At 42.5% G+C, this 25,018-nt stretch overlaps 1 protein-coding gene across 1 annotated transcript in view; it reads right to left on the reverse strand.

Annotated features, from left to right (window-relative positions):
* Positions 1 to 25,018, reverse strand: part of CTPS2 (CTP synthase 2) — a 133,244-nt gene that overhangs the window by 13,576 nt on the left and 94,650 nt on the right. Inside the window, exons 15-17 of the mRNA XM_054720544.1 lie at positions 14,575 to 14,630; positions 11,342 to 11,438; positions 5,760 to 5,904 (exon numbers count right to left, since the gene is read on the reverse strand). Coding sequence (XP_054576519.1) covers positions 5,760 to 5,904; positions 11,342 to 11,438; positions 14,575 to 14,630 — 298 coding nt within the window. The remainder of the gene's footprint in view (positions 1 to 5,759; positions 5,905 to 11,341; positions 11,439 to 14,574; positions 14,631 to 25,018) is intronic.

Here is a 25,018-nt window from a genome sequence, read left to right on the forward strand (position 1 = left end):
ACAAATTTTCGTGCACCGGGCCTCTAGTAATTAATAAATAATAATACAAGCATAAACTGTTTCACATATAACTGTAAACCTACTTTTGCCTCAACCTGTACATTTAATATGTCTCCTAAAATTTTTTTTCTTACAATTACATGAAATTGCCCAACTGGCGTGGCTCAGCAGTTGAGCGTCGACCTATGAACCAGGAAGTCACGATTCGATTCCTGGTCAGGGCACATGGGTTGTGAGCTCAATTCCCAGTGTGGGGCATGCAGGATGCAGCCAATCCATGATTCTCTCTTATCATTGATGTTTCTCTCTCTCTCTCCCTCTCCCTACCTCTCTGAAATCAATAAAGATATATTTTTTAAAAAAACAATTACATGAAATAGTCTCATTCCAGTACATCACATGCCAGCAAGACCATGAAAATTTGTGGTTACATTATATACATGGGACAAATTATGTTTCAACACCAGGGTAGAGATATCAGCAAAGAATTATAAAGATTTCTTTAATGGACCATAATTTCCCATTGGGTTTATTTATTCTAAAAATGGTTTATTAGATTTGTGCAAAAGAGTTAACACAGCAGGCCTGAGGCTGCTGTCTCTAGAAGGGTCTGCTAGCAGGGGAACTTGGGAAATTGTTTTCTCCATTACAAATTAATAAGGTCATTTTACTGGGCCTACGCTGTCTATATAAACAATGTGATTTATGGTAAATATTTGCTTTCCTTTTCAGAGTCTGGAATTTGAGTGGTTGCTAGAAAGAAAAAGCCTGTGTAACCAGCCCCCAATAAAAACCCTAAACTCTGAGTCTCAAATGGGCTTCTCTGGGCATACACATCACACATGTTGCTGCCTTTTTATTGACAGAGGGAGAGTGAGTTCTGTGTGACTTCTCACAGAAGAGAGCATAGAAAACCTGCAAACAGCCTTAGCCGGTTTGGCTCAGTGGATAGAGCATCGGTCTGCAAACTGAAGGGTCCCAGGTTCGATTCTGGTCAAGGGCACATACCTCGGTTGCAGGCTCCCAGCCCTGGTCGGGGGCATGCAGGAGGCAACCAATTGATGTGTCTCTCTCACACTGGTGTTTCTGTCTCTCCCTCTTCCTTCCACTCTCTCTAAAAATCAATGGAAAAAATATCCTCAGGTGAGGATAAAAAAAAAAAAAAAAAACGAAAAAAAACCCTACAAACAGATTTCTCCAGACTTCACTTATACTTTTTTCTTTTACTGATCCAGCTGTGTATGCTTATTCCATCACTGTAATAAATTTTAGCTGTGGGTACAACTATATTCTGATTCCTTCTAGTGAATCATCGAATGTATGGGTGGTCTTGGGGGACCCCGAAAAACAAGACCCTTCGTTTGATTTTTCATATAAGTTTTGTTTAGCTTTAAAAAGCCTAAAAAATACTATCCTAGAACTGTTATGCATCTTGAACATACCACTAAAGTCTAAAACAAGGTGGAAGAGTCTTCATAATTGCTATCATTCTATACATAGTGGGGCAGCTGAGAATTTAGCTCACCAGCTCCAGATCCCAAAATTATATTCTTTTTTAAATATTTTTTATTGATTTCAGAGAGGAAGAGAGGGATACTAGTAGAAACATCAATGATGAGAGAGAATCATTGATCGGCTGCCTCCTGCACGCCCCCCACTGGGAATCAAGCCCACAACTCAGGCATGTGCCCATGACCAACATCAAACCTGGGACCCTTCAGTCTGCAGGCCAGCGCTCTATCCATGAGCCAAACCGGCTAGGGCCCAAAATGATATTCTTACTGCAACTTACCAGGCACTAAAAGATAAATGTTCCCCACAAGGCAGAATGCTGGGGTTACAGCTCAGGTAGACTTGCTCAAAACCAAGGATTTTCACATTCTGTGTTTTAAAGATGTAGGCTGCCCAGGTGTCATACAGTTAAATGTCATGAGCCAATTTCTGGGAAAGGAAGTCATTATTCTAGAGTTCATATTCCTTGTCACATTTGTTTAGGATTGATAACCGACAGTAATCTTGTTTGACAGAAATATAGTCTCAATTCAGCTCACATTAGAGCCCGGCCATCAAAGCCATCATTTGCTTTTCAATGCTCACTAATGCCATGGAGGTGGGCAGAGAGGAGTTGAAGTGCAAGGTTCCTCTGGAATCCTGGAATCTGTCACTGGATTAATTCACCATTCTTAGGTGGAAACCTCCCTGCAAGGTGTTAAGATTAGAATAGACTATATCCATTCTCCCTAGTATCACATTTATTACTTTAATGGGTAATAAAAACAAACAAACCTGTGTGCCAGGGAGCCGGGGAGACAGAGATAAATAAGATGCTGGCTGCTCTTAACCCTTTGCACTCGCTTGCTTTTTTCTCGATTCCTGCTACCGATGCTAACCGTGTCGAGTCACACTCGACATCTGAGTGCAAAAGGTTAAGGAAGCACCAGGGTGTGGCTAATACATAGGAATTCTCTGCCAACCATGGAAGTCTGTTAGTCTGTTGTAATACCAAAATCAGCATCAGAGTTTTGTTAGGAGGATTTTCCTTCTCTCTGAGACATACTGTGTCTTGCTCAGGAGTCACTAGCAAGCAGTCACTTTTTTTCAGAAACTACCAGTAAGCTTTACCCAGAAACCACCAGCCCCATGTGAGAATCAGCAGGCCATCCAGCATACATGTGGGTAGGCCACATACCCAGATACCATTTGTATATTAGTTGATGTTTGCAAACAACCAGATAGTTATGTTGAGTTATGTGTGAGTTAGTCCTCCCAGCCATCTAATTTGCTCCATTGTCATGCTCCTTTCACATATGATCACTGAAATTATATATATATGCCTAATATGCAAATTGTCCCCTCGGGAGTTCGACCAGGAGTTCAATCGCTCGCTATGACATGTGCTGACCACCAGGGGTGGCGCGGAATGAAGGAAAGCCCCAGTCAGCAGCCTGGGAAGGGAAACCCCGGCTGGCAGCTGGAAGGCCCCAATCGGCCCTGATTGCCGACCAGGCCTAGGGACCCTACATGCACCAGGCCTCTAATGGAGACAATAAAGTGGCTGAGAAGGGTCACAGCACACATACAACAGGGGAACACACTGAAATCTCCAATCTGCTGCATAAGCCATACAGCCTCAGAACACAGGAAGTTCATCTTTGCATGAAATCTCATGCTGAACCATGCTACATGAGCCAGATAAAGTGGAGCTGCTTGGCTGGAGCAGGGAAGAGCCTGGAGCCCCTCATCCTGCTCTTCACAGCTGGCCAGACTCCAGCTCCATAAGGCACAGCATGAAAATGAGTGCACTGGTTCAAGAATGCAAGGAGTGATCATTAATTCAGTAAGACGCCTGACATGCAAAATATATAAAGCCTGCTCCCATATGAACTCCCAGTTAAAGGAAATGCTAAGGAACTGTGAGCATCCCCTAGAGGTAATGTGGCAAATAAGCAGCTTGCATAACACAAGCACACGCTTACACATTGTGCACCAATCCCAGCAGTCCTCAATTGCAATATCACAAAGGTTGTTTGCTAGAATGAGGGTCAGCACTGGTTATCTTCTAAACAATACATATCCAATTATTATGGTACTAACCCTAGGTATGGTGCTAACTTAGGTATAGTCTATACTTGTGGCTAGTTTCTTCCACTTTTAAAGTTATTATATACTAGAGGCCCACTGCACAAAATTTGTGCATGGTGGGGGGGGGTCCCTCAGCCCAGCCTGCACTCTCTCCAATCCGGGACCCCTCAGGGGATGTCTGGCTGCTGGTTTAGGCCCAATCCAACAGTCAGACATCCCTCTCACAATCCGGGACCACTGTCTCCTAACCGCTCTCCTGCCTGCCTGATAGCCCCTAACCACTCTGCCTGCCTGCCTGATCGCCCCTAACCACCTTCACCTACCAACCTGATTGCCCTTAACCGCCTTCACCTGCTGGCCTGATCATCCCCAACTGTCCTCTCCTGCCGGCCTGATCGCCCCCAACTGCCCTCCCATGCTGGCCTGATCTTGCCCCCAACTGCCATCCTCTGCCGGCCTGATCCCCCTAATTGCTTTTCCCTGATGGCCTGATCGCCCCCAACTGCTCTCCCCTGCCAGCCTGATGGTTCCTAACCGCCTCTGCCTTGGCCCAGCCACCATGGCTTTGTCCAGAAGGACGTCCAGAAGGTCTATGGAAGGTCTCCTGGTCTAATTAGCATATTACTCTCTTGTTAGTATAGATAATATTCTTGGATGAGAAAATGTAAAATATGAATTCCCACCAAACTAATATTTAAATGTAAAGAAATTTTAATGAAAATCTACAATGGATTACTTTACTCAAACCTGATTTCAAAAATCATTCTACAGTTAATCTGGAAGAGCAGCAAAATACCTTTTTTAAAATGTTAAACAATAATGGGAGTAGGCTTGATTTACAATAATGCTATGATGAAAAGGGTTGTAAGGGTTCAGAAATAAGAGGTAAAATCATTAACAGAACAAAACAAAAATCCCCGAAACAAATCTAAATTACTCAACTTACTAACCATTGGGTTTGGGGGGTGGGAGGGAGTCAGATCCCTACCTCGCACACTATACCAAACATAAAGTTCATATAGATTAGAGATTTAAACTTCATTTAAAATAAAAACCATACAAATATGTGATACCTTAATCAATAAAGAAATTTTTAAAATAAAAATAAAATAAATAAAATAAAAATTAAAAAAACCATAAAAGTGCTAGTGGAAAAGATGGGATATTATTTATATAATCTTTTGATAAGAAAAGACTTTACACACTCACACTTAAAAACAGCATTCATAAAATATTTGACTACATAAATAAGAAATATATGCATAAATGAGAACTTATTTAAATAAATTCCTTATTTAAAACTCTTTAAGGAAAATAAAAAATACCATTGACAACTCAGAAGAAAACAAAATCACTTTGAAAAAGTATTTGCAACCTAACAAAGGATTAATGTCCTTTATATATAAAGAGCTTGCCAATCATTAAGAAAAAAGATATAATAGCAAAAGGAAAAGTAGGGGAAAGGATATGAACAGATAATTTATAAAACAAAGAGTCAATAACATATATATTTATTAATCAGAATCCACAAAAGAAAATCCTATTTTTCACTTATCAAAATGACAAAAATTTCTAAAATAATGCCCCAGAATTAGCATAATTTGGAAAACTGATAGGTTACTATTGTAGATACGATTAGATCATTTTTATTAAGAGAAAAAGTCATAATTATTAAGAAGGAAAAAACAATTCTTCACTTTATTATTTTTTTTCTAATGTTTTTATTGATTTTTGAGAGAGATAGAGAGAGAGAAATATCTGTGCTGAGAGAGAATCATTGATCGACTGCCTCCTGCACATCTCCCACTGGGGATGGAGAATCGAGCCCACTACTCGGGCATGTGCCCTGACCAGGAATCGAACCTGCGACCTCTTGGCTCCTTCACTTTAAAAAGAAATCAGCCCAGCTGGTGTAAGTTCAGGTGTTAAGCGTCGCGACCCATGAACCCAAGGTCACCAGTTCAATTCCCAGTCAGGGCACATGCTTACATTGCAGCTCACTCCCCGTTGAGGGTGTGCAGGAGACAGCCAATCAATGTATCTCTTTCATGGATATTTCTATCTCTCTCTCTCCCTCTCCCCTCCTCTCTTTGAAATCAATAAAAACATATTTTCTAAAAGTATGAGAAACCTAGAGTGTTGATAATCGCATCTTAGGTTATTGTTAAGCTGGTTACCTGGAGGACAGTTTGCATCCCTGTTGTAGGTAGGCATTCAGGTTCCCAGTTGCTGCAAGTAATAGACCCAGGTATGGAGGGGAAGGCTTCATCGGCCTAGAAGAAAACTCAGGATGGAATTGGACACCAACAAAATAGGGGTGATCTGAAATGAGAACAATCATGATGTGATTGAAGCAAACACGAGAAATACTTTAAAGGTCTTATCTTTGAATCAGAAACTCATTCAATGATGAAATGATTATTTAACTTATCATCATAGCCAGTTATTTTCACAGTCCATCTTCCCAGTAGAATTTCAAATTACAAAACACATCTCACGCGATAAGAAATCCAACATTTATTTGTAGAAGGTGGTATTAGAATAAGCAATGTTAAGCAAAAATTTTTGAATGGCAAGATGAATTCTACTTTCCCAAAATCTGCCTGCTTTTTAAAAAATATATAAATTTTTATTGATTTCAGAGAGGAAGGGAAACCTCAATGATGAGAGAGAATCATTGATCAATGGCCACACTGGGGATCATCAAGCCTACAACCTGGGCATGTGCCCTGACTGGGAATCAAACCGTGACCTTCTGATTCAACCGCTGAGCCATGCCAGCTGGGCAATCTGCCTGCTTTTGAATGTCCTTCATAGACTTACATTGTGCTCATTTCCATGGTACCCTTCACCCTTTAGGCGAACTGTAGGACACTCTTTCTCTTAGATGGCTTCAGGCCATTTTCTACAAGATCTCCTTTACCAAGGTAAGGGTCCCTTGGGAATGCAGCAAGTACAACTGCTTTTCTAGTCACAGCTTTAAGTTGGGTATTAATCATAGATAGCACCATGAAACTGAACTCATATTTCAGTCTATGCCAACTTATCCCTTGTGATGAATGGCCTTTGAGTGATAAAAGGATGGCCTTTCAAACATGTTAATGGTGGTTATGGCTCAAGGTGACAAAAGTAAGATTTTTTTTTCTTCTTTATACTTTTCTGTATCGTGTGAAGCTTTACAATAAGCATATATTACTTAAATTACCAGGGTAGGAAATTAAGTGATTTTCATATTGAGGATTGTAAGAAGCCCCTATATGAGCAATTCAAGTTCTCCTAGATGTAATAAGAATAGAAAAGTAGCTTTTCCCCCACTACTTTTAACAGGAATCCCCTGTTGTAATAAGAATTAAACAGGCAACATTTCCAAATCTGGGTAGAAATTTTATAGGATTAAAAATTCCTCTTCCCAATTGGAACTCTCAAAAAACTATGTTTTTCCCATATTAGGGATAAACTCCTAATTAGAGATTCGGCAACTCTTTAATCCCATAATTATAGAGCATGGTCAGTGTGCTCTATTCCCTACTTTAAAAATAATTTAAATTGATATTGAGTTATATATCTCTATCTATCTATATCTCTATCTATCTATCTATCTATCTATGATAAAACAAGTTTTATAGGGAAAAGTAAATACAACTTTAAAGCTTTCAGAGAGATGTTTTATCAAATGATCTAAAAATCAAGTATGTAATTCAAAATCACAAATCCCCATCATTTGCCATTAGAGTCCCAAAGCTACTGTAAAGTAGTGAGAATATGATGATTGATCGCAAATGTCCACTCTTCTAAGGTTATTTAAAGCTTTGCTCTACAAAATGGTAGCCTCTAGCCACACATAGCTATTTTAATTTATTCAAATTAATTGAGCATGTTTCAATACTCAATAGCTACATATGGCTACCATATTGAACAGGGCAGAACACTGTATCATTGCAGCAAGTTCTATTGCACAGCTCTGAGTCTACAAAAATCCAGTGTAGAAATCCTCTACATCAAGCATGTCAAACTCACGGCCTGCGGGCCACATGTGGCCCACAACGCATATTTTTGTGGCCCAGCCAATATAATGGTATGTAAGAAACGTTTTAATAAAAATTTCATAACTTAATTTTTACAATATCCTGTTATACATAATTATTAATAATGAACTGCAACGTTTGCTAATGACTGATCACTAGAATCATTGCTGCATTCCTTTCCCTTATGCGCAGGTGCACCATTTCTCTCCACCAATACTAGCAGTGAATATTTTAGCAGCCGATGGCCATGTCATTAGTCTTAGACTGACTTGTTTGGTGTGCGCAACAGGAAATATTTTGCTTTCAGAGAACAAGAAAAATAGGTTTATTTGCATTACACTTATTATTAATTTCTGCAGTTATTCAGTGTCTGGTAAGTTACTGTTCAAGAAAAAATATTAATTTTTATTAAAATGTTCTATTATTTTATGTTAACGATGACTCATTTATTTCAGCCCTTTGTATTCAGCATGTCTCTATTGAAATAAACCTATGTTTCTATGAAAATTGAAGCTTTTGTTTTAAACCTTGTTTATTTGGCCCATGTTAGCCTTTGAGTTTGACATACTTGCTCTACATCACATCTAAGAAGAAACCTCCTTAAATTAGAGGGACACTCGGGAATGAATGTGTCTCCTCAAGAAAAGTAGAAGAGAAATCATCTACACTTAGAAAAGAAACTAAGCAATGTAGCTTTAAATTTAAGATGCAATGATTCTTACAGCACAGCATCTAGTGATATCGTTGAAAGAAGCAGACAGTAATTGTGTTTTTGTACCATTACAGACAGAAGCTGAATAATGGATCATGTCAGAGTCAGGGACAGAATATTTAAATGAATGGATCATTGCTCTGAATCACTTTATCCAAAAAAAAATCCCCTATGCTAATATGAGGAAGGAGACTATAAAATTTTTATTTTGGTGATGTTCTATCAGTCAAAGTATCTTTTAAATAATGCTCTTAATTGCTTTGAACCAAATTCTGACATTGTACTAATCTCAAGCTTTGTTGTTCCTTTTAGAATTGCTTTAGTAATATAGAGATTCGTGGGTATGCTTCTAAAAGGTAGCTAAGATCCAAATCTTCTGGAGAATTTTCCATAATAAAATCAATTCCCTGTGGTCAGCTTTTGAAAGTTGCAAGGTTTTACAGCAACTCTCATTTCCTTTGCAACCCACATGAAATTTGCAAGTGTCAATGGAAATCTAAAACTTTGTGGTGAAAGAGACTTCTAATATTTGCTGAAAATAATGAGAACCAGGAGAATTAACAGAGAATAAATATTTGAACCAAGTAAACAAATAGTAATCTGTTTAAGAAAGTCTCTGACCTCTCACATACATGCCAGTGATCCACACTAAATAAATTCTAAATGATGGGCATTCCCATTAGAAAGACTATGGGAAATAAATTCTCATATTCTAATTCAAAACATGGATTGATAATCTTAAATGGAATGTCCAATGAAAACGAAGGAACAATAAAATCTCACAGGAGTGGTGGCAGAAGGAATCAATAACCTGACCAGGTACTAGCTGGATGGCCCTGGACAGTTTACTTTACTTCTTTGCACAGTCTCCTTCTCTGTAAGGTGGGAATAACATCATTAGCCTTGTAATTTACATAAGGCATTCAGAGTCCTTAGTGGGGGGAGAGGGGGTCTAGTGAGAAGCATCTAGGAGTGCACACTTAATGTCCATTGCTTTCCTTCTTTCAGGATACAGGCAACATACTATTAAGTTCAAAAATGCCTTTTCCAACTTCAACTCTCCTACCTCCTGGGGACTCCTGAAGTACCTTAACAGATTAGAGACAGAAAAGGAAAGGGACAAAGGAATTTGAAACAAAGGATAGTGACCTAGGCTAAGATAGAAAAAGAAGTAGGAAAGTTAGATGAGTAAGTAGTCTAGGTTATCTGGAGCCTAAAGGATATAGGTGAAAAGGTAGGTTCTAGAAAATTATGCTACCATTTTTTAGAGTATCCTGTGCATACTAAGCATTCCATAAGTGAGAGTGGTTTACACAACGAATTAGTGTCACATACATTGCACAGCCAGAGCTCTGTCCTTGCTAGGAGTCATCACAACCTAGGACTAGGGTGGTAGGGATGAGAATACAATCGCAACCAAAAGAGATCTTTCCAGAGATGGAATCTACAGGACCTGAGAGAACCGATTACAAGTTGGGGGTATGAAGAGGCAAGGGAGCTAAATAAATCCAATTTCAAACCTGATGATCCGAAACAGTGGTTCCCAACCAGGGGCAAATGTGCCCCTCAGGGACATTTGGCAATGTCTGAAGATATTTTTTAGTGTCGAGGCTTGGAGGCTGGGGCAGGCGGTGCTACTGGCATCCAGTGGGTAGAGACCAGGGATGCTGTCACAAATATGCAGCAGTGCTCAGATCAGCCCCCACCACAAAGAATTATGCTGTTCCACATGTCAGTGGTGGGGAGGGTGAGAAACCCTGGCACCATTGAAAAGTGTAAAAGCCATTCTTAGATCGTGAACTGTACAAAAATAGTCAGCAGCCTGAATCTGGCCCACCAGCCAAAGTCTGGCAAGCCCTGGGCTAGAAAATCAAGAGAAAGAGCTGGGACCAGCTGTATGCATGAGCTTCCCCTGTCTGTCTTTGCAGCTTTGCATGAGAACACGGTCCTCTGTCTTGTCAGTAACACACGTATGGTTTGTGCCTATGCTCCTGAAGAGTGCCCCAGCCCAGCCACACAACTTCTTCAGTGATCTTCCTCAACAGAAGTCCAATTTCTTTGTGTGTGTTTGATCTCACTAGGAAGTCTGAATGCAGTCCTGCCCGAGTAGCTCAGTTGGTTAGAGCATCTTCCCAATATGCCAAAGTTGTGGGTTCGATTCCCCAGTGAGGGCACATACAAGAATCAACCAATGAATGCATAGATGAGTGGAACCACAAAATGATGTCTCTCTCTCTAAAGAACCAATAAATAAATTTTAAAAAATTAGTCTGAGTGCAGCAACTGGCCCACACTTGACCATGGAGCATGAGCAATAGGGAAAGGCAGACACCAGGTGAAATGAGGGGCCAGGTCCCACACACAACAGATGTCAATACCAGTCACCAATAGTGAGACAGCACTGGGCCATTCTCCCTCAAAGGAGAAAGTAAAGAAAAATACTACTCAACAGTGGGCTGGCCGAAACCGGTTTGGCTCAGTGGCTAGAGCATCAGTCGGCGGACTGAAAGGTCCCAGGTTCGATTCCAGTCAAGGGCATGTACATTGGTTGCGGGCACATCCCCAGTAGGGAGTGTGCAGGAGGCAGCTGGTGGATGTTTCTCTCTCATCGATGTTTCTAGCTTTCTATCCCTCTCCCTTCCTCTCTGTAAAAAATCAATAAAATATATTTTTTAAAAAACCAAAAAACAGTGGGCTGCCTGCCTTTCCCAGAGTGAAAACAAGAGAAGGGGGTAAGGATGGTAAGGAAGCATACTACTGATAGAACTTATAGAACAATACATCATTGTATGGCACATTCATATTAATAGGCCCAAAATGATTAGGATTACAAGCGGTCTGTTTTTTCACATACTTTATGCTTAGCCGCATACTTTCTATTTAGTTGCAAATTTATTTCAAAGGAGAGAGGAAAAGAAAAAGACCAAATAAGATAGGTATCAAGTTACAGCTTCATATGCCTATGGTCAAAGAAAAAGATGTTAGCTCAACACAAAAATTCAAAAATGAAGAGCCCACTTACTTGCCAGTTCAATGATTTCCATCCTCTCCCCATCAACATCCTGACCTACAAAATTTAAGTCACTCTGCCCAAATTGGTTGACCAAGGTAGGGTTCACCTGGAAAAAAAAAACAAGAAGAAATTAAATGTCTTTGGGCAGCAGAGCAATACAGACATATCAGCTTATTAAAAGGGCCTACATCAACTGGGTGGGTTTTCCATTTCAGTGATGTTCTAACCAGTAGTTGATTTTTATATTCAACCTATTTTTAAACTCATGGTGAACCTGAGAAGCAGTCTAATCACAGACCTTAAATTTGGGAGGCCCGCGCTCTCTCACCCAAAGATGAGATTCAGAAAGGAGGACTGTGAAACAGACATTTTTTTATTTGAGACCTTGAGACCAGCTATTTATAGCCATCCCCATATTTGCTTCTTGCCATGAGTTATGTGTAAATTTAACTATCTCTCTCCAAATCACAAATCTGCTCGAGGACTGAAACCATCTTATTTACCCTGTGACTAACACCAATGCTTTATTTACATTTAGTTACATAAAAGCTCTAAAAATAAGCTTGGAGCAAGTTTTCTACTAAAATACTGGTTATAGATGACAACTTGATGACCTGGTTCACAGCCCCTTCCCTCACTCATCTCATCATAGCTTTTCCCCAAACTTTTCAACCTCTCCTTCACAAAAAGCACTTCCTCACCTAAAACCAAAGTGGGGTCCCACCTCTCCTTCTCAGTCTTAAAACCACACATGCATTTATTTTGTTTTTTCACATTGGGCTAGTTCTCAGAATTTGTGAACTTTTCTCCCTTTTTTAACTGCTTTATTGAGATATAATTCATATACCTTACAATTCACCCATTCAAAGTGTACAACTTGCCCAGCTGGCATGGCTCAGGGGTTGAGCATCAATGATGAACCAAGAGGTCACGGTTCAATTCCCTGTCAGGGCACATGCCCAGGTTGTGGGCTGGATCCCCAGTGTGGGGTGTGCAAGAGGCAGCTAATCAATGATTCTCTCTCATCATTGATGTTTCTATTTCTCTCTCCCTCTCCCTTCCTCTCTCAAATCAATAAAATTATATTAAATTTTTAAAAGTGTACAACTCAATGGTAGGTTTCAACCAACACCACAATCAATCCAAAAATATACCATGCACTCTCTAAGCATCACCCCTCAACCCCCCCTCATCACCCTCACCATAGTCCTAGCAACCACTAATCTACATTCTTTCTCTTTATAAACTGAGTGGCCAGATTATTATGTGTTCAGAGATCATAATAATCTGGCCACTCAGTGTATTTGCGTATTCTGGGCACTTCATATTAATGGAATTACACAGTATGTGGTTTTTTGTAACTGGCTTCTTTTCCATTAGCATAATGTTTTCTAGGTTCATCTATGTTATAGCATATATCAACATTTTTTTTATTGTCAAACTAGAGGCCCGGTGCACAAAATTCGTCTATGGGGCATAGGGGAGTCCCCTCAGCCCAGCCTGCACCCTCTCCAATCTGGGACCCCTTGGGGGATGTCCAACTGCCGGTATAGGCCCAATCCCAGGGATCAGGGCTAAACCAGCAGTCGGACATCACTCTCACAATCTGGGACCGCTGGCTCCTAACTGCTCACCTGCCTGCCTGCCTGATCGCCCCTAACTGCTCCCCCTGCCAGCCTGATCACCCCTAACCACCTCTGCCTGCCAGCCTGATCACCCCTAACTGCCCCCCCTCCGGCCTGATCACCCCTAACTGCCCCCCCGCCAGCCTGGTTGCCCCCAACTGCCCCCCTCTGCAGGCCTGGTCACCCCTAACTGCCCCCCCTGCCAGCTTGGTTGCCCCCAACTGCCCTCCCTGGTGACCTACTTGCCCCTCACTGCCCCCCTGCAGGCCTGGTCATCCCCAACTGTCGCCCTGCTGGCCTGGTCACCCCTAACTGCCTCCCCTCTGCCAGCCTGGTCACCCCTCACTGCCCCCCCCCAGCCGGCCTGGTCACCCCACGCAGCCTGCTGTTCAGTCGTTTGGTGGTCCCTCACTAACCCCCCAGCCGGCCTGGTTGCCCCACGCAGCCTGCTGTTCAGTCATTTGGTCGTCCCTCACTAACACCCCTGCTGGCTTTGTTGCTCCATGCAGCCTGCTGTTCAGTTGTTACTGTGAGGGCATCCTGACCAATTTGCATATTACCCTTTTATTAGTATAGATAATATTCCATTGTATGAATACATCACATTTTATTTTTCGTTCATTAGTTAATGGACATTTGGGTTGTTTCCACTTTTTTGGCTATTGTGAATAATGCTGTAATAATTTGTGTACAAGTTTTTGTGTAGATGTATGTTTTCATTTCTCTTGGTTAATTACACAGAAGTATAATTGCTAGGTCATATGGTAATTCTTTGTGTTCAACCTTTTGAGGAACTGTTAGACTCTTTTCCAAAGTTGTTCAACCATTTTACATTCCCACCAGCAATGCATGACGGTTCCAATTACTCTACATCCTCACCAACACTTGTTATTATCCATCTTTTGATTACAGCTATCCTAGTGGGTGTGAAGTAGTATCTCTGTGGCTTTGATTTGCATTTCCCAGATGACAAACAATGTTGAGCATCTTTTCATTTCCTTATTAGCCATCTGTACATCTTTTTTGGAGAAATGTCTATTGAGATCCTCTGCCATTATTTATGATGGAATTGTAAGAATTATTTATATAGTCTAGATACAAGTACCTTGTTTGATACATGATTTAATGTGTAATTCTTCTTATTTGTTATCTTATATTTTGTCTTCTCCAATTAGAATGTAAGCTCCCCAACAGGAGGGAGACCAAGTGTGTCTTTGCCCTTTTCATCTCCAGTGCATATCAGATGTAAAATAAGTTTGAAGAAATTAATGGCCACGCTATTGTATACATAGTAGCTCTTGTACCTTCTAGCCACCACTTAGGCAAAGCAGATCAATAGTTTTTTTGTCCCACCAGTTAGGCCAGTTCCCAAAGGAAATAAGACCAAAAATGGCCCACACTCAGCAAATTGTTTTCCACTATTGGTAGCCTACTCAGCATCCATTCCCACCAGTCCTCCCTCAAAACAGAGCCCTGGGCTTGTTCTGGTATCTACTCTACCCCCACATGACCCATGGACTCCATCTCCTTGATCCTTTTTCAGAGGTCCACTTGTAATCACTGGGGTTCCTCGCACTAGGCATCTATATTCCACAGTAATTCAGCGTGAAAGCGTACCTCATACCGATGTCTGTGTCTTTCTTCTATAAAAGAAACATCACCATAAAGTTTCCCTGTAACAATACGAGAGTGAAATTAATATTGGAGTCATCAGCTTTGCAACCACACCCATGGCATATGTGTGGGGGAAGTCTCTTTAATCTCCATCAGTGGCCTAAAAATGAACTAGATTTCAGATAGCAATCTAGATTTTCTTCCCTTATAATACAGGACAGCAATCACTTCTTTGAAACCCGGAAGCAATTCTCAAGTAAGCCATCACATTGCATAAGGGGAAGCCTGCTGTTACGCCAGTCCGCTGCGGACTCCAGCAGATGTTCCCTCCTTTTATACACTTACCTGCAAGACTGAGAGACCGAGTAACATCCACATTATCGCTTCTGTGCAGATTCATAACGGGGATCATTTCACAAAAGAAGAAAATGAAACCAAAGGAAGAGAAACGAAACCAAAACACTTGCCCAAAGCTCTGCCCTGCTGGCAGCACAGTGCGGCCTTGAGTCCAGGCCTCCTCCCACCTGGCCCAATGCTTTCTCCACTACACTTTTTCACACAGAACTAGCGACAATGCTTTACATCCCACCTTAAAAATATGCCTGTCCTTTGAGTCTAAAATTTGACCTCTAAGAATTTACCCCAGAAAATAGAAATGAGGACAGAGATTTAACCATGAATATGCTCACTCTTGTTATTTAGCAAAGAACAAGTGGAAACAAGCTGAGCATCAGGAATAGAGGACTGCTGGATTAAACGAGCATGTCTATACCAAGGTTCTTTTTTTTTTTTAATATGTTTATTGATTTCAGAGAGGAAGGGACAGGGAGATAGAAACACCAATGATGAGAGAGAATCATCGATGGGCTGCCTCCTGCATGGCCCCCATTGGGGATGGAGCCTGCAACCCGGACATATACCCTGAGCAGGAATCAAACTGTGATCTCTTGGTTCATAGGTCAACGCTCAACCACTGAGCCACCTGGCCAGGCCATATCAAGGTTTTTAATCAAGAGTGCGGGGCTGAGAATCATATGTGGAGCTTCTTATTAAACATGCCACTGTCGCTGCAAGTGCTGCAGCCCAGGGCAGCATCTTGGGCATGACCTACTTGGCAATGGGCATGATGATCAGTGGGATGGCCAGTGACCACAGTGCCAGGTGGATAGGAGTGGGGTCCATCACCAGACACCTCTCAGGAGCAGGCCCCACAGGGGCAGGTGGAGAAGCAGGATGGCCCAAGCGCCAAGTGGGTTATAGCACTGGAACAGTCGGAGGTGCCAACGATGATTCCCTCAGTGCCAGCCCTCATGGATGCAGGCCCCAGGCACACAGCCAAGAGACGAGAGGACCTGCCAACAGTGCTGGAACGCATCATCAAAGCCCAACAGACCTGGGAGCAGCGCTCAGTTAAACAGGCAGGGGATCAGCACACTCTCCCAGATGTCAGGAAGTGTGGAACAGGATGTGTGCGATTTCGACTCGGCTGAAGAAAATGCAAATTGGTTGTCTTCTCATACGACGCCGTATGATCAGTTACTGTGACTGAACTTCTATTTGCAATTCTATCCATATACACGGAACTCTCTGGTGATGATGTTAATGGCAGTGAGTATTTAGGTATGCGTTTTAGGAAAAAAAAAAACAGGAATAGTGGAGGCAGGGAGCTCCTTTGAGAGAACTATAGCGTGCCATGGAAAGGGGGGAGGGGGTGGTCATTCAAGATAGAGCCTTGGTACTTGAACTATCAGTTCATAAAAATGAAAGGAAAAATGGAAAATAATAGCACGGTAATGCCCAGCTGGAAAAATGGAAGCATATCTATCATTGTGAAGTTACAGGAAAAAGCAGCTAAAAGATTTGGATCTCATTTTGAGAGGATTCCTTATGACCTCTGACTTTGTGATTGACCTTTTCCTCCTCTAGTTCAAAATCTCTTCCCTGTTTCCTTCATTACAACTTATGACTTAGCACATTCAATGACAGAGCCTGCCAATATTAACAGAGATGGTGAAGAACATGGCAAAAATCTACGAATTAAGATATAAGGAATTACACGCCAAGTCATTGGGACTAGCAGGATATCATGTGAACTTTGAAACTGGCCTACGCCTGCTGCCAGGCTTAAGGGAAACTTTGTGTTTGCTAATATATCTCAGGTAACAGGAAGAGGGAGAAGGTAGAGTGGCTCTGGAGCCAGACTGCCGGGCTTTAAATTCCACTACACCATTCAGTGGCTGTGTGGCTTGGGCAAATTTACTTCGCCTCTCTGCCTCAGCTTCCTCAACTATAAAACGGGGACTATGATAGTCTCTAATTTATAAGGCTGTAGGAAGGATTTAATAAATCAAAATACGTGAATTGCTAGAACAGTAAGTGAACCATGAGATTGCTATTGTTATCTCTAGATTATGAAATCAAACAGAAGCTAGACCAGAAGCTCTACAAGATAACAGACGAGATAGGGACCCATCCTCTCAATTTTTGAGTGCCTAACCCAGGGGTTGGCAAACTGTGGCCCCGGTTTTCCGCTCTGTTGACTAATGAGTTTGCCAACCACTGAAATAAGCTCAGGACTAGCTTAACCCATAAGCAGGCACTCAATAAATATTTGTTGAATGAACGAATGAGGAAATAGACTGTATATATTTGCATATATATGTATATATTACATGGTATATAATGCAACATGTTTTCAGAACTTTGGAAATGTTCCTTTCTGCATTCAAAATCTATCTTGATCCCTTACAAATCTGTGAAGAATGAATTTACAAAATTAACCCATTGCCATGGCCACGAAAAAGTTACTCCTTTGATGGGGCAAGTGCATGTCAATTTGCCTCAGTCCCTACCACTCCCTGTTGCCACTTTCTCTTTTTTTAAAAAATATTTTTATTGATTATTTTTTAGAGAGAGGGAGATAGATAGAAACATCAATGAGAATCATCCATCAGCTGCCTCCTGCACGCCCCCTACTGGGGATCGAGCCTGAAACCAAGGTACATGCCCTTGATTGGAATCAAACCCGGGACCCTTCAGTCTGCGGGCCAACGCACTATCCACTGAGCCAAAACGGTCAGGGCCCTGTTTCCTCTCTAACCCTGAGGCCCACTGTAGCTGCCACTGATTGTTGAGCTTAGGCTGTGGCATTTCTCCTACCTGGATGTTTGACACATGTACATTCCCTACCTGGTCCTATTGGTCCAGCTGCTCAGTACAATGTTGATTCAGTGCTTGTATCTTGCCTCAAGCCAAAAACATGGTTTCAGAATGCCTTTCAGAAGCCAGGGATGGGGTCTTCGCTTTCTGCACCCCGGCTCTCCTCCAATAAGACACTGCTCTTGAAACCTGAGAAACTGTCTCAGGGCTCTCGGCACAAGGAAGCTTTGAGCACTGGAAGCTGTTTGGTTTTTGCCATTCCCCTCTTGGATTAAGGTCCAGCCATTCGGTATAGTGAGGCGGTCAAGAATGCAGGCTCTGAAATAAGCTCAGGACTAGCATTCTAGCAAGTGAACTTAACCTTCCTAAGATTCCCTTCCCTCATGCGAAATGAAGCTAGGTCCTAGGGGCACTGACAGGAACAACTGAAAGGATGTATATAATACCTTAATTTTTAAAAATATATTTCTTATTGATTTCAGAGAGGAAGGGAGAGTGAAAGAGAGATAGGAACATCAATGATGAGAGAGAATCATTGATCAGCTGCCTCCTGCACACCCCACACAGGATCGAGCCCAGGCATGTGCCCTGACCGGGAATGGAACTGTGACCTGCTGATTCATAGGTTGACGCTCAACCACTGAGCCATGCCAGCCGGGCTACATAATACCTTAATTACTGGTGCTTAGAAAGTGAGTAAGGCCAGCCACAATGTTTCTTCTTCATTTATTACTTTTGGATTTTAGTTTATCATTCCTTTAAATGTTATAAAACATCTCATTTCAAATACTAAACTCCTCCCCTTTCCCTAATTTTATTTTTCATAATCTGCTTTTATCTCAATTTTCTAGTATCAAAATGCTAATTTTCTACTTTAAAAATGCTAGTCCTTGCCTTTAGCTCTACATTGCAAAGTTACCCTCTTTTTCATTGTTTGTATCTCTTTCCCCCCCCATTTAGTATGTTTATCCCAGTTTTAACATCTCTTCTTACATTTTCTGTCTTCTTCTGCTAGTCCATATTAGCAGGTGGGGAGCAAGGTAAAGGGGCTGTCTGCACCCCCTCTCCTCAGGCTCATCCCTTCTCCCTTCCTACGGCCCTAGTGGGACCCTACTTTCAACACTAGGTCACTAACTGAAGTTTACCCTGAGTTTTGGGAGAATCACAGGTCAATACAATAAACCCTTCACATTTATGATCCTAACAGCCACACTTGAATAGTGCTTTTTACTGTTCTAAAGACCCACATATATGACTGCTTTAATTCTCATGTGAAACTCATGAGGCAGGTGTTATTCTTATGTCTGTTCTACAGATATGGAAACTGAGGCGTAGCAGCTAAGGCCTCTGATGGGGCAGTGTGGTCCCAGGGGCTAGGCTGCTAACCACTCCACTAAGTCCCCTGGGTGAAGTACTCAGGACAGTGTTAGTCCAGTTAGGGGAACATAAATGCTATCTGTTGTTATGACTAAAGGAGCTATGTCTCAGACCTATGCACTCCCATATTAACAACTACACGTTTGCCCAGCCGGGTGTGGCTCAGCGGTTACAGTTCAATTCCCAGTCAAGGGCACATGCCCGGGTTGTGGGTTCCATCCCCCGTGGGGGGCATGCAGGAGGCAGCCAATCAATGATTCTCTCTCATCACTGATGTTTCTATCTCTCTCTCTCTCTCCCTCTCCCTTCCTCTCTGAAACCAATAAAAATATATTTTTTAAAAACACCAAATACACATTAGCAAACGGTTTTCCCAGCAAATGGCAGGACGAAGCCAGGGAAAGAGCCAGTGTGGTCTGTCCACGGGGAGGCAGCAGGCTCGCCGCTGGCACACTGTCAAAGGCCCCACCACGATCCTTTCGAATTTGTGTCTCAGCATGACAAACTGCCATGGCACAGACCTTCGGCACCCCTAAGTCCCTGGTGACCTCTTTTAAACGGTTTTGTAAATCACCTCATTAACCCAGCCAAGACATTTTGCAAGGTATGTTTTTTTTTCCCCTTAAGCTTCCCAAGAATCTAATTACACCAGGAACTAGAAAGTGTTTTTCTCTATCAATGCTTTGATAAGAGATAAGAAAGCAAAAACGATTTTTCCAGCCCATGAAAATTTCTCCCCATATCCCTATTTCTTTCAGTTCTTTCAAATGTGAGATGGAACCACTCTAAATTTCCAATACCATGAATTTTACCCAGTTCCTTAACACTGGGACCCACTCAGTACCCTCCTAGTTGGCCTCTTGTCTCTGTGTTCTCAGAACTAAAACCTTGTTCTTTTACAGTAAAGTAGAACCTAGAGTTTAGTCAAGTCCTCTTCCTTCTTTTTTTAAAATATATTTTTATTGATTTCAGAGAGGAAGGGAGAGGGAGAGAGAGATAGAAACATCAATTATGAGAGACAATCATCAATCGAATGCCTCCTGCACGCCCCACACTGGGGATCGAGCCTGCAATCCAGGCATGTGCCCTGACCAGGAATCGAACCATGACCTCCTGGTTTATAGGTTGACATTCAATCACTGAACCACAATGGCCGGGCAAGTCCTTCTCTTTCTTATAAGAAAACTAGAGGCCCGATGCATAAAATTCGTGCAAGAGTAGGCCTTCCTTCCCCCGGCTGCTGGCACCAGCTTCCCTCTGGCACCTGGGACCTGGGCTTCCCTGCAGCCACCAGCGGGCACCTGGGACCCGGGCTTCCCTCACAGCCCTGGCTTCGTCTGGAAGGTCATCTGGAAGGACGGACGTCCAGTCTAATTAGCATATTACACTTTTATTATTATAGACGCAAGGAAGATCCCCAAAAGGAATGAAGTCTTGTTCTAAAACATTCAATTTTTACCTTCTGAGTCCAGCTGGCTGTGCTGGCCTTCTGCACCCTAGACTCTGCCACACTGCCTGTGGCATCGCCCAGAGGAGCTCTCCCAGCTTCCTCTGCCAGGTGACATCTGCCAGTGCCAAGTCAATTCTCACTGTCCTCGTTGTCACCTGCCCTGGGGATGAGGGTTATTATCTCAGAATTCTAAATGGGAAATCACCAGAACCTGATCTCCAGTTGTGTCCGGTGCCCTGCAGGGGGCTCCTGGCTCCTTCCAGTATGTCCTGGCGTTACATCCTCCACACGTCTGGGCACCCCTAAAGGGCAAATGGCATCCACTCGCTTTTAACGATGCCCCCTCCCGCCCAGCTCAGCACAGGACTCAGGGGCTGGCCCTTCCCCTCCTATGCCTCCTGGAGCGCTCAGAGCTCCTCTGCACCCTTCCACCCCTGGCATTCCTCTGTTTCTGAAGGCAAGGGCTCCCCAACCATTTGGACGCTGATTCGGAGGGCAGAGTTATACAAATTGCATGTGGAATTCAGACTGCTCTAAATTGAGTTTACTCTAGCATTTTCTACCAGCGCACATGCATCAGAGTGTGCTGTATTCAAACACGTTACCTGACTGACGTTACCGGACTGATCCAAAAAACATGTTCTTTCTGGTAGATGGCACTTTGGTTTGAAAACCGCACTTGGCACAGATAAAGACTTGCTTCCATTCCAGGGCAAGTCGTGGCAACATGTCTGAACTGACCAAAAAAAACGTAAGCCTGGTGCCTGTAACACTTTGGAAACACATCAAACAAGTCATCAGCTGTCCCCTGAATGAGCTCTGAACCTTGTCTGAATTGCTTTGTACTCTCTTATCTTCCCATCTCATGCTCAGCTGAGCCACAGGCAAAACGATCAAGTTTACTTTTGGAATCTTAAAACCCTCCCATAAAAATGTTCCTCGGTGCCCTCTCTCCCCTCTCACCTGAGCTTGACCCCCTCCATCTCTAGCCACACCTCATTCTAGATTTCTCCCTCTTCAAAGTACCCTTACTTTTTCCAAATGTATTTTTATTGATTTTACAGAGAGGAAGGGAGAGGGATAGAGTAGAAACATTGATGAGAGAGAAACATCAATCAGCTGCCTCCTACACACCCCCTACTGGGGATCATGTCCACAACCGAGGTACATGCCCTTGACTGGAGATCATATGGCCTCACAGCCATATGAACCAGGGACCCTTCAGTCTGAGGGCGGACACTCTATCCACTGAGCCAAACTGGTTAAGGCTCAAAGTACCCCTACTTTTCAAAAGTCATCTAATGAGTTAATCAACCAAATAAAGGTGTCACTATAAGGGGATAAGTCCTACCATCTACGTTCGCATCTAAAAGATGGGGTATTTTTTCAAATTGAAGTGTAATTTACATGCAATAAAATATACATGTCTGAAAGGTAAAGCATTTAACAATTGTAAAATGTGTGTTTTGAGAGTTACATTTTAGAGCAGTGGTTCTCAACCTTTTTAAGGCTGCGACCCTTTAATACAGTTCCTCATGTTGTGGTGACCCCCAACCATAAAATTATTTTCGTTGCTACTTCATAACTGAAATTTTGCTACTGTTATGAATCGTAATGTAAATATCTGTGTTTTCCGATGGTCTTAGGCTCTACAGCAGTCTTGATCCACAGGTTGAGAACCACTAGCAGGGCCGCCTAAGACCATCGGAAAACACAGATATTTACATTACGATTCATAACAGTAGCAAAATGACAGTTATGAAGTAGCCACGAAAATAATTTTATGGTTGGGGGTCACCACAACATGAGGAACTGTATTAAAGGGTCGCGGCACTAGGAAGGTTGAGAACCACTGTTTTAGAGAGTGAACGTAATGGTGGGCTGTGGAGCCAAGGCCATGTGTTCCAGTAGAGACTAGAAACTATGTGAGAAGAGTAGTGAGCAGGCCTGTTCTGACCACCCACCGACTGTGAGTCACTTCATGGCCCTCCACTCCTCAGCTGAAAAAGAGAGTTTGGATCAAATGACTTCTGAAAGCCCCCTTGGCCTTGTTCTGTCACTAAATAGGATATTTAGGCAGCAAGTGGACAAGTGGGGAGGTGTCCTTGAACCCTCTTCAGGAGGGTAGCAGCCTTTGTGTGTGTGCTTCACTCAGCCTGTGCTGCTTCTGTTTGATCAGGGTCAAGCAAACCATGGCAACCTTGAGGCAAAACAGGATTCCCCTAACTGTTTTTGTTCAGCCCTTGGACTGAGAATGGTTTTACATTTTCATATGATTGAAAAAAATCAGAAGAAGAATATTTCATGCCCAGCTGGTGTGGCTCAGTGGTTGAACATCAACCTATGAACCAGGAGGTCATGGTTTGATTCCCGGCCAGGGCACAGTCCTGGGTTGCGGGCTCAATCCCCAGTGTGGGGCATGCAGGGGGCAGCCAAACAATGATTTTCTCTCATCATTGGTATTTTTATCTCTCTCTCTCTCTCTCTCTCTCTCTCTCTCTCTCTCTCCCTCCCTCTCCCTTCCTCTCTGAAATAAAATAAAAATATATTTTTAAAAAGAGAATATTTCATGATGCATGAAAACGCCATGAAATTCAAACTTCAGTCCCCATAAATAAAGGTTTATTGAAACACAATCTCGCTCATCCATTTACATATTTACCTGTGGCTGCTTTTACACTACAATGACAGAGATCAAATGGCCTCACAGCCAAAAATGATTCCTATCTGGCTCTTTAGAGAAAAAAGTTTACCGATGCCTGGTTTAGACCATTTAGGTAATAGACTTTGGGCAGATAGATAGCTCCCTTCCCATGTGTAAGTGCTAGTGGAGACTTGAGACATGGGCAGTATACACACAAGTAAGTCAACATTTGGCGGGGGAAGGAGTTTCTCCTTTGTAGCAATGGAAAGAAATGCAAAATAAAGTACAATAAGAAAGGGCCTTGGAGAGATCCAAGATGGTGGCAGATTAGGTGGAAGCTACACTAACCTCTTCCCAGGACCAAACTAGAATTACAGCTAAATTATAGAAAAATCATCCTGAATAACCAACTGAAGACTGGCTGTACAGAAGCCTTATGACCAAGGACTTACAGAAGAAGACACATGGAGATTGGATCCATCACAGTGTTAGATCATGAATGGAAGAGAAGAGAAATATCCTGAAAGCATTCTAAAAGGTCCATAAATGGGAAAGAGCAGGGGAGGAGAAGAGAGCAGTGAAGCCTAATTCTACCCATGGTGCAAGAGACTCTAAAAACATAGAGCACGTACATTGCCTTTTGGTGTGGATGCTTTAATGACCCAGGTTGACTGAAAGAAACATCAAGGCAGGGTTCGTGCCCTCCACCTTCCTTTTGAGCCCTGTCACTGAGTCTATGACTTGAGGTCCCATAACAGAGCCAAGAGATGCTGCACTTGACTCAGCCACACACATCAAGTGACTGGTCATGAATTCCTAGAGGGTTTTGTACTGAGAATTCATCTACCAGTTAGCCCCAACTTCTGAGGTTACAATCCTGAAACCAAGACCCAGGAACTAAGGACTAAGTTGCCTCAGAGATGCGTTATAGAACCTGAAATAAAACCAAAGGCTGCAAGTTGGAAGGGCACTAGAGATGACATCTGTCACCTGGGCTGAGGACAGTTAGCTTGGGAAGATACCCATTTAGGTAATTCTATTTCACTCGCACAAGTTTTCTTCCTTTGGAGCAATGTTACTGCAGATTGTTCAGCTATTAGCCATTTGTCATTTTGGGTTCCTAAATCTCAGTAATGGAAGAAGTTTCACTTGGGGACTAAAATTCCAAACAATTTCCAAGTAATTTTTTTAAAAAAATCAACTAGCCTTAGGCAAGTTGTTGTTTCTTTTAACTGTGAAAAACAAGGGAAATGGACCTTCCTTTTAGGAAAATAATGAGGAGGTTCAGGCCCCCTTGTCCTTCCTCAGAAAGCTTAGGTCTATATCCCATGGCCCCATCTTCTTAAATAGGCTCTGCTGTTCCTTACATACAGAAACCTTGTTGGGTCCTCCCCCTGGAACTCTAACAGCACTGTAGGCAAGACTCTTTAAGTTTGAGCAGCTAAGCTTTATGAAGAGTGCCGGTGAGGAACAAGAAGTCACATACAGCCAAAACCGGTTTGGCTCAGTGGATAGAGCGTTGGTCTGCGGACTGAAAGGTCCCAGGTTCGATTCCGGTCAAGGGCATGTACATTGGTTGCGGGCACATCCCCGGTAGGGGGTGTGCAGGAGGCAGCTGGTCGATGTTTCTCTCTCATCGATGTTTCTAGCTCTCTATCCCTCTTCCTTCTTCTCTGTAAAAAATCAATAAAATATATTTTAAAAAAAAAAAAGAAGTCACATACAACTCATCATCTGATTCTCAGGACTCCCCACACACACATAATCCCATCCCCTCAGAAAAGCAAGATAGGCTGGTTTGGGAGTGAGCAGATCTC

This window comes from Eptesicus fuscus, chromosome 1 (genome assembly GCF_027574615.1).
Source record: "Eptesicus fuscus isolate TK198812 chromosome 1, DD_ASM_mEF_20220401, whole genome shotgun sequence".
Classification (NCBI taxonomy): Eukaryota; Metazoa; Chordata; class Mammalia; order Chiroptera; family Vespertilionidae; genus Eptesicus; species Eptesicus fuscus.